The 12,944-nt window shown below is 32.6% G+C and overlaps 2 protein-coding genes across 3 annotated transcripts; one reads left to right on the top strand and one right to left on the bottom strand.

Annotated features, from left to right (window-relative positions):
* Positions 1-1,897: 1,897 nt before the first annotated feature.
* LOC139843889 (thioredoxin-like protein CITRX, chloroplastic) lies at positions 1,898-5,262 on the top strand. The gene is made up of 4 exons (XM_071834067.1): positions 1,898-2,245; positions 3,342-3,464; positions 4,237-4,317; positions 4,910-5,262. The coding sequence occupies exons 1-4, from the start codon at positions 2,018-2,020 to the stop codon at positions 5,024-5,026; spliced, it is 549 nt and encodes a 182-aa protein (XP_071690168.1). The 5' UTR covers positions 1,898-2,017; the 3' UTR covers positions 5,027-5,262.
* A 624-nt stretch (positions 5,263-5,886) lies between these two features.
* LOC139843887 (uncharacterized) lies at positions 5,887-10,727 on the bottom strand. 2 transcript variants are annotated; one of them, XM_071834066.1, is made up of 4 exons: positions 10,632-10,727; positions 9,405-9,802; positions 6,376-8,298; positions 5,887-6,190 (listed from the first exon to the last, which is right to left on the bottom strand). In XM_071834066.1, the coding sequence occupies exons 2-4, from the start codon at positions 9,761-9,763 to the stop codon at positions 6,175-6,177; spliced, it is 2,298 nt and encodes a 765-aa protein (XP_071690167.1). In that variant the 5' UTR covers positions 9,764-9,802; positions 10,632-10,727; the 3' UTR covers positions 5,887-6,174. The 2 variants fall into 2 exon arrangements, with proteins under 2 accessions (XP_071690167.1, XP_071690166.1); XM_071834065.1 differs by lacking the exon at positions 10,632-10,727 and having other exon boundaries at positions 9,405-10,063.
* Between the last annotated feature and the right edge of the window lie 2,217 nt (positions 10,728-12,944).

Here is a 12,944-nt window from a genome sequence, read left to right as displayed (position 1 = left end):
TCGCCGGAAAAAAAAAGAAATACACCCATTTAATCCTACAAAATAGGTTTGACTTGACCAGTTACTATTTTGTGATATATTCTTTTCGCATGTGAGAATTACAAACCAACACTAACAATTAATTAAACAAATAAATACTAATTCTACTAAACCTAATAAAGAGATTATACGTAACAGATAATATTTAATATTATAATCATACGTAAATAAATAAATGTAGATAATGTTGAAACATACTTATAAAATACTAACATAAACTTGCAAATAAATTCATAAGAAACAAAAAAACCACAAGTAACCACAAGGACTACGTGGCTGCAAATTCTCTACACAAGTAACAACATGCTTCTTAAATACTACTCCGTACTAATAAATTACTGAAAACTACCCATGATAATATCCACCAGCCCACAACTTCGGTACATACCCACTCTCTATGTATGTGACCCTTTAAACTCGGTCAACATTATCACCTATTTCAAACTTCAACATAAATTATTTTATATTAATTGAAACTAAACTTTCAAGCTTATCTATTAACTAAATAAATGAAACGTGCACATCCATTTACTCGACATACTGACTTCTTCAATTGATTATTGGGCCAATACTGGGCTGCCATGATGATCCAATTAAATAAACAAACGGACTGGAGTAACAATCCACAAGCATTAACATATACCACAAAAACTTACTTCCAGTATTTAACTACAAATGTACTCATGACATCAAATTCAACAATGAAGAGTAACAGTGATGAACACGATGAACTGAAATACAGTAGCAATCAGATCAAATTTCGTACATGAATTAATTCAATCAAGATTTACTTAATACATATTAATATTCCAGCAATCTAATTCGAGAAATTAAACAACTAAAATCATACAGAATCAGATTCAACTCACGAAGAATTGCAATGAGCGCAAAATTCCTAAATTCAAATTCGAATTTAGATGTTTTTAGGAAAGAAATTCTACATAAAATTTGATCTAAATCATTACCCTAACACTCGAGAATCATTAATTAAGCTTGAATTTGACAGAACCGTTTCAATTTGATGTTAACTTTTATGACTTAATAACTTAAATGACGAATCTCAAATCAAAAGATGTTAGGGTTAGAAATTGACCATAGACGAAGATAAACGATGATGTTTATGGTGTATCTGCACTTGTACTTTCTTCAAATCAAAAGCTTGAATCGATCCAGAGAGCTTAAATTGATCGTCAGAAATCCGTTTAAGTTTTTTGATTCAATGGCAGCTGTTGTATAATATGTAGATGAAACGATGATTGATGTTTAATTAACTAACTACATGTACGATCGATTGAAGTTGAAAACATTAGGGTTCGTGGATGTATGTATTATTAGTTCGAGAGACTCTAATCAATTACTGGTTGGGTATTTTGATTAAATGGCATGTGTTGTAGTTTATAATTTAATTAAAGGGTATTATAGTTTTTTTAATGAATGATTAGCTAATTCATTTTTTTTTTTTTTTTTGGTTAGCTAATAGTGTAAATGAATGGTTGTGATCAAATCTTAGAAATCATTCTATGGTCATTAAGGGCAAAGCTATATTAATGAGGAGAGATATTGCTCCTCTTATAATGTTTAAATTAAATAAAAGAGATTTATTATGTAGTGAAGTTATTGTAATATTCGTTAGGATAATAGGCTAATGAAGCTTTTGTAAGCTTGTTTTGTTTGCCTTTTCTAGTGTCTTGGTAGGTTTACTCGATAAAAATTTAGCTGTTAAATAAAATTGAATACGAGTAACAAAAGTATTGTTAGTGCAAGTCAATAGTTGATGCATAACTAAAGATGTAGATATATATATATATATATATATATATAGATAATGTTTATAACTTGGATATAAACTGATATATACAAAATTCCCAATTTCCGTAAACCCTCCATAAAACCTTTCTTCTCCACTCACTTCAATTCCTGTATCTATTTCTTTGTATTGTACTCATATAGATATCTTTAAAGATTAAAATTAAAGAAAATGCTACTCACTTCAACAACATCATTTTCGTTGTTTAATCCACAGAAAGCTGTTTCGGTTCTAAAAATAAAAACAAATAATTTTGCTACCATATTATCCACTACTACTGCTACCAAATCCACTATTGTATCATCATCATCCTCAACATCAATTGAATCCCCACCAACAAGAACAAAGTCGCCTGCTACACCGCCTTCTGGAAAATTTCTCCGACAAGATTACCTTGTTGTACGTTTTTTTTTCTTTTTTAATTTTAATTCAATACATAAATACCCATATCATATATGATAATAATTGTGATTTCTTTTTGTTAATTTTACATCAAGTTACTTACTTTTTTGTGGGATTTAGTTATAATTTGATATTGATGTTTTGTATTAAGTTACTAACTTTTTTTTTTTGTAAGGTTTAGTAATATGCTCCATAGATTTCAATTTAGTTGTGCATTATATCACTGAATTATCAGGTGGAAAATGTATATAGCTTATTTGATCTTCAAAGTCAACCCTTACATTTTTATTTCAATACATACATACCCAGTTCATATCTGCTTCCTATTGTGATTTGGGAATTTCTTTTTCTAATAAATTTTCTAACTTTTTTTGTGGGGTTTACTTTTGATTTAGCATATATAACTTTGATAGGATATTGTAGTAATTGTTCCTTGGATCTTATAGCCCATTTGAACTTCAAAGACTTACCTTTTACTTGTTAATGTTGAGTAGGTGTAGTATTTGTTATAAATCTGGTTTTTTTTTATGGTCAGTGTCAAAAAGTAGCAATTTATCTTGATTCGGTGTCCACAGTCTACACTTAACATTGGTCAGAAATTGTGGTGCCAATTTAGTCGTTAAACTTAGTTATGTGTTCAATTTCAAATTTTTGATATATTCTGCAATGAGCGTTGTGGAACACATGTGAAAGTAAGTCCTATAAAGATGATGTAAAGGAAGCACATTAACAAGGTTGATGATTATTGTAGCCGGAAAATTTGAACAATGGCAAAATGTGTAATACGTTGTAATTTTTTAATTCCCTGACACGAACCAATTTTTTTAGAACTATTGTACAGCATGATAGTGATATATACACAACGGGAATTTTTTTTTTTTTTTTTTTTTTTTTTTTTTTGTTTTTTTTTTTTTTGCATTTGAAAAACGTATACAATGGAAATTGATATAGAGTTTATGATTAAGTTTGCTTGTGGTACATACTTGAATATATTCTTTATGTTAACCATTATATATCAATATCTATTTCTTTCAGGGTATTATTATCTATTTGTGTTCCTGAATTATTGTGTTGTTTGAACTTGTGGCTGCAGAAAAAGTTTTCCGCTAAAGAAATTCAGGAGGTGGTAAGAGGAGAAAGAAATGTACCGTTGATAATTGGTTTTTATGCGACATGGTGTGGGCCATGTATATTGATGGCTCAAGAGCTTGAAATGGTATGGTTATACTTCACTTATATATATATATATCAAGCTATTAAACCTACATGTATGAGATATTGTGTCTGTTTGTACATTGTGATGAATATCATTCTGTCATATCTCTCTAAAATTAATGAAATAAACGACCCAGCAAAGAGTATGTTAAAATTAATGAAAGGTAGCTGAGTTTCTGGGTAAAGGGAGCAAATGGATAAATGCTATAATGTTAACTCATTGAGTATTCACCCCGATTCCTTTTCGCACTATAAATGAACTGACGAATAGTAAATACGTTGGTCTTTTGCTGAAATGGTTGAGACGTAGTAGTTTGACTAGCAGGGTAACAAAGGTGGCTCAGGTGTTATTTTCCGTAGTTACTAACAAAAAAAATAAATAAATAAATAAATAAATAAAACCTTAATAATTTAGTCAGCTCAGCTACATAGAGTATTTCATATTTAGTGGACAAGTCAATCCAAGGAGTCACACGATTCCTTTTCACATTATAAATTATTCACTAGTAAATGCCTGTCATTTTGCTAAAAATATGTGTGATATGATTCTTGCAGTTCTGATTCATAAATTGGCAAAATCCTGTATAAAATCATAAACTTAACTGAAAATTTTCGAGATAAATTATTGTAGACGTAACCGTATCTTCATTTGAACTTTTTAACATTTGTTTCCCATTTTATATGTGTATTCAAGATGAGTTCCTTCATCTTGAGTAAAAAATTTTATTTGAAGTGTTCATTTTGACATTAGTTCATTTTAATTTTTCCCACAGCTTGCAGTCGAGTACGAAAGCAACGCGATGATAGTGAAGGTTGACACAGACGATGAGTACGGATTTGCACGTGATATGCAGGTAATTGTCCCGTAATTTTTCTAGATGGTAAAGTGATGTCACATAGTGGGAAACACACCTAATTGTTTGACAGAGGCCTTCGAAGAAACATTTATCTGGCCATTACGTCTGTTATCATTATAATGCAAGACCACTGAACAACAAAATGATACACTTGCCAAGTTGTACTACATAATAAAAGGATTCTCTTTTCATTAATAATTACAAAATTGAACGTACATATTTTTGTCTTAAGAAAAAGGTTAGGGTGTGTTTAGTTCTGGAAAAATGGAGGGTTTTTTTCTGGAAAATTTTTCTTGAAAAAACAGAAAACATTGTCAAATACGATATTCCCAAGTAGAGAATTCCTGGTTATAAACTGAGAAGTGATAACATATGTACACATTTTGATAAATTAAAAACCCCTAACCTTCTGTCAGTGGCAAGATGCCCCGACCCATTTCCGATATCGCTATGCGACATTGGCATTATTGTTTATCTTTGTAGTGACAAATACTCGAAATAATTGGTAACTTGAAGCCACACATGTTGTGGTTGGTGCGCCATTGGCATTATAGTCTTAATATAACGAGTATTGTTTTGACATGGACAGGTAAGGGGTCTACCAACGTTGTATTTTATCAGTCCCGATCCAACCAAAGACGCGATTAGAACTGAAGGGGTCATCCCACTTCAAATGATGCGGGATATTATCGACAACGATATGTGAAACAACCCCACTCAACTGAGTGTGCATCGTGTAATAGTGCTGCTGCATAATTTTGGATTGTTTAGTTTGGTATGTGTTAAGAACATAGAAGACTAGGTGTTATTAAGTTCTTGTGTTGTTCTAGCACATTAAAGTTAGGCTTATGTTCTTGAACTTTTGGTCAACTGTTGTATCAGTCACATGACTCACATTGACAAATCTAGTTTTAGATGAATTATAAGTTTTTTCTTTGGCGAAAAAAACATGAAATTAAACTAAAATAGTTTAGAATATCTAAGATTTCAGACTCGATGTCTGGTTGGTAATACCCTACGGTCTATTTGACTTAACTATTGAACTATGACCAATTACAAACCAAAATACATTGTAAACATACACCACTAACCTAAACAAACAAATACAAATTACTGTAGCATCCCACAAAACGATCCAATTATACAAATTGATCCAAGCCTATTGACTGAAACAATCCATTTGAACTCCAAAACACAGCCAAGCCCGGCGACCAACTAGATGAATTATAACGATCTTTCTTGTATGAAACAAACGTAGTTTTATGTTATTTGGTGCTTGAATCCGAAAAGGGTCATACTTGCAACACACTATGGAATAATTGTTTAATAAGGTTTAGTTTGGTTTTTTGTGGGGTTTGTTTATAAGAAGCTTCAAAAAACAGTGAGGTTTGGTGTTGCTGCAAATTGGAAATCCTTGTATGTATGCAGTTATAATTTGGGTTTCTATGTAACTGAAGCACATTACTTGAAAATTTAAGTGTCATGAAAAAGGTTATGTATCACAATAACAAAGATATCAACAGCTAATACAACTCAAAGGCAGACAGGTTTAAACAGGCAGTAATTTTACTGTGCAGAAAAAAATGTGTAAAATTGTTCAAAGCAAAAAAAAAAACTCACTACAAAGATAACAGTTCATAAACATTAAATAACCAACCATCCATATCCTAAACTAACCTCTAATTAAAAAACTTGATCAAAACCAAAGCCTGCTAATGGAATTACTATCAGCATTTACATTAGACAGAAAACAACCTACGCTAAAAAAGAAATTGCTTGCAATCAAGAACTACAAATCAAAACAGTTTCTTCAACTCCTTATTGCTTTATTATCTTGTGACAGTTTGCAGCCTACTATTCATCAATCTCCCTGGAAAATAAATAGTTAGATCAAAGTGATAACAAGGAATGAAATTATTAGAGTTACACAAAAAAAAAAAAAAAAAAAAAAAAACAAGAATGATTTAGGTCAACTCCTAATTTATCATTACCCGCCCATTTTGCACCTTTACAAATAAATAATACTAGTATAAAAGAGGGGGAAAAAAGACCTACTTGCATGATCTCTTATTGTGACCGAGCCCTTTACACTTGCCACACTGGAGTTGGCGTTTAAGAAAGTCGGAGGGTCCGATCCGACCCGGGGCAACCTTTCTTATCTTAGTCCTACCCGGTGTCCTCATAGTAGGTGGAGGTGTAACCAGAATCGAACCATCTTCATTTTCACTATCCACTAACCGTTCAACGTTCGGTATGGGATGAATCGAGTCAGCATAAGTCAACTGATAAGTCTCAACATTAAAGTATCTCGAACAATGATCATACGGGCTCCGCCCATACGACTCTAAAACCGCAATCGCATGGCAACAAGGTAACCCCGTAAGCAACCACCCTTTACAACTACAATCCCAATTCTCAATATCAACCACATCAACCGTTTCACCGTATCTAACCTCAAATTTGCTCCCATGCGACCTTAAAACTTGAACCGATCGAGCCCTTATGATCTCATTCTTTAGCTTTTCTTCCATCGAAGGTGTTAACCGAGTCATCCATTGACTCGATTCAACTCTTCGTGTGTAAATCAATTGCATCATCTTACCTCTTAATTCATCAATCATTTGAGTTATCGGCAACTCGTTTGCTTCCGACACCCACGAGTAAAAAAGGTGACCGAAATTAGATGTCATATGGTTATATCTCAACCCGCCAAAAAACGTATTGGCCCAATGTTCGGGTTCGCTTCGTATAACCCAATTATAAGCTTCGGGCGATATGGCTTTTATGTCTTCGGTACACTTTTCGAACTGTTCGAGTTTCGCAGCTTGTGCAGCCGAATATAAATCTTCAACCATTAATCGTCTAGCATCATGTGAAAAATGTCCCTTTAAATCTTTATTAAGTTTTTCGGCTAAATACCCGAGACAATAAGCGTGAAAACACTCCGGGCCGAATATTTCTCGTAAAGACTCGCGTATACCCTTTTGAAAATCGGCAACGAACGTGATTTGACCCGTTGTCGGGATCACTACTTTGAGTTGACTTAAAAACCAATGCCAATTATCAGCATTTTCTTCATCAATAACCGCAAACGCAACCGGAAACGCCCCGTCATCACCATCGGCTGCAGTTGCGGTTAATAACATTCCTTGGTATCGAGAATTTAACGGTGTGCTATCGAGAAAAAGTAACGGTCGACAACCTTGTAAAAAACCCGATATCGATGCGTGAAAACAAACAAACAAACGGTGAAAACTATTATCCTCATTCGTACTAAAAGTAGCAAGACTACCCGGATTCGTTTCCATTATTTTCTCACAAAAGAACGGTAATTCGCTATACGCGTCTTTATACGATCCCAAAAGTTGTTCACGAGCGTATTCTTTCGCACGCCTCGCTTGTGAATAATTTAAATCAATCCCGTAATCCCGTTTAAGCTCATTAGCAATATCTTTAGGCTTAATTTTAGGAGATTCTTTAACTTTTTCTTTAATAAGGTTACCAACCCAGCTTCGTTTAGCCCGAAACGGAGCCTTTGAGGTAACTCCTTGACAATTATGAAGGGGCCTCATCGTCTTAATACAAACTAATTGCGTGGTCGAAAGTTTCGATGCGTGAATACGCCATGGACAGCCTTCGGCTTTACATTTAACCGTTACTCGTTGATTCTCGTTCTTTTTGTACACAAAGTTGAACGCGTGTGCAATTGAGTATTTCCTAAGGGCTTCACGAAACTCAGCTAGCGAATGGAAACGTTGGCCGACACCTGTTATGAGATTCTCCCATTGTTTTGCAGCTATGCGTTGATCGTTATCCATAGAGGAAATTGGAACGGCAGCTGGAGTGATGTCGGTGTTCGTTTCGATGTCGACGGTATCGTTAAGAGCGACTGCATTATTCAGGCCAGTGGTTACGGTAGAAGCAGGGGTGGTCTGGACAATGGCACCCGCATCCGGATTTGGGGTTGTCTTTTGTGGCCTACACAAACATTACACGGTACGAAACCGTAAATGATAATAAGCAGAATAAATGTGTGTTCTGAAAGTGAGACTGAGCTAGAAATAAGCAGAATAAGATAACTAGCAGTAATTAGCAGGAGGCACTTTCAACACATTTAGTTAAAATGGGTTAATTGGGTTTGTGTTTGATCTCAAACGGTTCAAATGAATTAAATCAACATTGTGTAGATTAAGAAAAAACATGCTAAACAGGATAAAAGCCATGCAATTCATACTTTCAAGCCATACATCTCCTAAACTCAAGAGATTGTGCGTTCCAGTCCCACTTTTAACAAAAGGTGTATGATACATATTGTAGTGGGCGTGTACATATTCCATTTGAAAAAGAACTGCGATAATGAACATTTTATTACAAAACTAATGTGGTTTATAAAATGGATATGAAGGTGTTATTTTCTTTTTTAAGATGTTTTTGTCTGAAGATCTGCAGACTATGTCTATAGAGAACATGTGGCATTGTGGCCTAAAGGTCTGGATACTGGATACTGAATAGTGAAAACTGTTTGTTTTTATGTCTGCAGAATAACTTAATCATGTCTGCAGCACTTCGAAAGTGCAAGTTAGCAGCCAGAATAAAACATTATTTTATTTTATGTATTCAGAAAAACGAACACTTATGCATTAAAAACATCTGCGGTATCTGCGGACTATAAAAAACAAACACCACCAAAGTCTCTCAAATCAAGTTATAAAAGGTAAGGTAGAAATTTTTATGTAACCCTTGGTTAGCGGATTCGGGAATTTCTTTTGACTGGTCAAAAAGTTGGGAATTTAAAAAAATAAAAAAATAAAAATAAAAAAAAGGTGGCAAAACGTTGAACTTTAACATGCGTATACACTAAAAATCTGATCGCCGGAAGCGGCTGACCACGGTTTCCCTTCATAGGTCCATCCGTGCCTGCAGGGGTACGTAAGTAATTTTGTTTAATCCTTGGATATTTAACTAAACAATTATTTTCATAAAAACTTACCCTATAATCAAATCCAAATTGCTAGCATTTAACACGCCGGATTGCAAGTAATAATATGAATCTTAATCAAGTGAATCTTAGTATAAAAATTTACCTACGAGCAGGCTGCTTTTTCTTGGTATTTTTACCAGGCGGTGCTTCTTTCATTATAAAAACCTCAAGCTGATCAGCTTCTTTGTAATAAGTCACCATTCGTTGAAAGTCCTTATCTTTAGATACAGTAATAAGATTCTTCTTGTTCCCAGGTAAAAAGTATTTAATGATCATCCCATCGACAGTCGAATCGATAGTTTCAGCTATCTCTTGTTTGAACCCCGCCAACTGCATATTTTCATCAAGATCAACAGCATATGCCTCACCGCCGATATAATTCATAGAACCATCATCATAGATATCAAAATCACCCCCGTAGTGGCAAATCGCTATCATCTTCTTTGATAAAACTATTGCCATTTTTGTAACTTTGAATAAACTAAACCTGGATATTTGTTACTGCAAGCGCAATACACAGTTAATTTCTATTAATAAGCCAAATCCACAAGCATAATTGAGATTTAAAGAGAAAATATACAGGTGACATTTACCAAAATCACAAAGATGTAACAGACAAATACTCATGATATCAACCACTATAACACAAAATTCAGAATTACACTACCATGGTAAGGAATTTAAATCCAAACAAACAAATCCGTCAAGTAAAAACAAAGCTCATGTTGAAGATGGATTAAATTATTAAACATCAAAGGGCATAGAGCTAAAAGTTACTGTATGTTACACATTATAATGAAGCAAAAGATTCCAATTTCATAATTCATAATTAACTAAGCAAACAAACTACCTATAATTTGTAGAAAGTAATGAAATTTGAACACCATTTACTAATATAAAAATCAGAAATTTAACATAACAAATGGAATCATAATCTGAATCAGCAATCAGCAATTACATATTGAAACAATAGAAGGAAAAACAGAACAAATTACATAACAAAAAAAACCCTATAAATATAAAAAGATCAAATCTTTTTAGCATCAAATTCTCATACAAGCATATAATCAAACAGTTGGTATGCCCATAATAACCCCAAAATAAAATAAAAAAAGTCAAACCCTACAAATCTGTACACTAATTAAGATCACAACTGTTCAAATAGAAACGATTATAGCTAAAATTGAGTACAAATAGTGATGGGGTACAATGAAATGAACCCAATTTGCATTATTTGAGTGTTATTATTCTGTATAATATATAAAGAGAAAGAAAGATGGAATTTGAGGAATAAAGTGGGGATAGGGTGGGGGGAAGTAAAAGGATATACCTGATAAAGATTAGGGTTAAAAATCGAAACTTTAGAAAGAAAGAAAGATATGTTTGTGATCTGCCCTTGAAGATTGCAGGTAAAGAAGTAATGGTGGTTAATGGGAAGGGGGTTGAGAGGACGAACACATAAAAGAGGGAGGAAGAGAGGCGCATCTATTCAAGCTTTAGGGGGTCAAAATAGGGCAAACAAACTTTAATATTATTTATATCACCCGTAACTCTGTTTTCTTATAATCTTTTTATATTTTCTTTAATTATAATTAATAAATTAATAATAATAATTAATTATTAATTACAATTATTATAATTATTAATTATTTATTATAATTATGAATAAAGTATAAATTATAATATATAATTATCATTATAATATTTATAATTATAATTTTTGATAATTTATAGATAAAATTCTAATAATTTATTTATAATAATAATAATAATAATAATAATAATAATAATAATAATAATAATAATAATAATAAACGAGAATAAGGTTAGCCGCGCGATACTGCATACGCGATAGTTATCATCGTACAAAATTATACGTTTCTCGTTAAAATATTTTACATGTACTAAGATTAATAAACAAAGAAATAATCAGTTCAACCTACCAAATCCACATAATATAATTACTCCCTCCGTCCCATATTAATAGTCCAGTATTCCATTTTAGGATATCACATATTAATAGTCCACTTTCATAAATAGGAAAAGAATAAGAAACTTAAGTTCTATTATGCCCTTAATGTATGTGGATATGATTAAAGGAGAAAGAAAAGATAAGGGTAAAACTGGAAAGTAAACAGAAAGTACAGTATTTTTATGACATTTCCTTAAACTGTGTGTTTTTTGTCCGTGGACTATTAATATGGGACGGAGGAGTACTATATTATCTAATAGACAAAAATGGTGAATAGTAATGAAATGAGCCGTTCATATACATTATAAACGATTCACAATAGTTGATTACATCGTGAGTTATTTGACCTCTATATGATACATTTTACAAACATTGCATTCATTTTTTAAACGAAAAACTTTCTTTACATCAAAAATTGACGGCATGCATAACATTTCATATTACATACAACTATAATTGACTTAATATTAATCTTGATGAACTCAACGACTCGAATGTAACGTCTTTCAAAGTATGTCATAAATGACTCCAAGTAATATCCTTAAAATGAGCTAATGCACAGCGGAAGATTTCTTTAATACCTGAGAATAAACATGCTTTAAAGTGTCAACCAAAAGGTTGGTGAGTTCATTAGTTTATCATAATCAATCATTTCCGTAGTAGTAATAGACCACAAGATTTCAGTTTCTATAAATATCCGTACACTCGCAAGTGTATAAAAGTATTCTATAAGTTGTTGAGCGCTTCGGTAACCATACTTAACAATTAATGTGGCATATTCCCTTTATTATGAAATCTCCCTACACTGTACCAAGTGTAGTAAAAACGAAGTACTATGCAACCGTTTACGATACTAGAGCGACTAGCCCGGTTGGAGTTGTCAAACCCGATAGATCTATCAATAGGATTCGCGCTTACATGCTTTTACAACATGTAAATATTAGTTACCAAGCTATTAGGGAAAAATATGCAAAGTGGTACAACTCAACGTAGAATATGTTTTTAGTACTTGTGTCCATTTCGTAAAACAGTTATAAAACAGCGCATGTATTCTCAGCCCAAAAATATATATAAAAAGGGAGTAATGAAACTCACAATACTGTATTTCGTAGCAATTATGTATATGACGGCACTGAACAAATGCAGGGTTTGTCTCGGATTCACGAACCTATATCAATTATATATATTAAATAGTATTATTAACATATAATATTGATAAAACAAGTTTATATATTAATTATATAATATTTTTACTTGTTTAAGTTAGTAATTAGTTGTTAGTCTTATTTTAAATCTTATATAGATTTCCTGATTTTAAATAGTCAACTCCCGATAGGTATATCTCATAGTGTGTTCGACTTCTATAGGTGTAAGAGCCACCATTGGAAAGGTATTTGAGTCCTATAACCAGCCATAATTGGCATATGCTCTGAATCGGAGTATAGGTTAGTTAAAATTTCATTTTGTCACAGGTGCGTAAATCTGTCCGCACAGTTCAATAATTCGTCATAAGAACAGTCCGTAGGCTATGAAAAATAGCTAAACTCAATATTTTTAATTTTCCTTCTATATTTTAGTTATTAACATATACACTAACAGAAGTTATCAAGGAAAATAGCTCAGGTCTTAGTTAGCATAGTTTTCTAGTTAGATTGATTAAGCATACAACAT

Source organism: Rutidosis leptorrhynchoides, chromosome 4 (genome assembly GCF_046630445.1).
Source record: "Rutidosis leptorrhynchoides isolate AG116_Rl617_1_P2 chromosome 4, CSIRO_AGI_Rlap_v1, whole genome shotgun sequence".
NCBI lineage: Eukaryota > Viridiplantae > Streptophyta > Magnoliopsida > Asterales > Asteraceae > Rutidosis > Rutidosis leptorrhynchoides.
The sequence above is the reverse complement of the archived record's forward strand: the minus strand, read 5'-3'. Positions and strand labels throughout refer to the sequence as shown.

Bases quoted from the DNA above. Each gene is read 5' to 3' on its own strand.
- LOC139843889 (XM_071834067.1), top strand. From the start codon at position 2,018: ATGCTACTCACTTCAACAACATCATTTTCGTTGTTTAATCCACAGAAA. The intron at 3,465-4,236 runs GTATGGTTATAC...TTTTTCCCACAG, and splicing joins TGGCTCAAGAGCTTGAAATG to CTTGCAGTCGAGTACGAAAG. The intron at 4,318-4,909 runs GTAATTGTCCCG...TGACATGGACAG, and splicing joins GATTTGCACGTGATATGCAG to GTAAGGGGTCTACCAACGTT.
- LOC139843887 (XM_071834066.1), bottom strand. From the start codon at position 9,763: ATGGCAATAGTTTTATCAAAGAAGATGATAGCGATTTGCCACTACGGG. The intron at 8,299-9,404 runs GTAAATTTTTAT...ATGTTTGTGTAG, and splicing joins AAAAAGCAGCCTGCTCGTAG to GCCACAAAAGACAACCCCAA.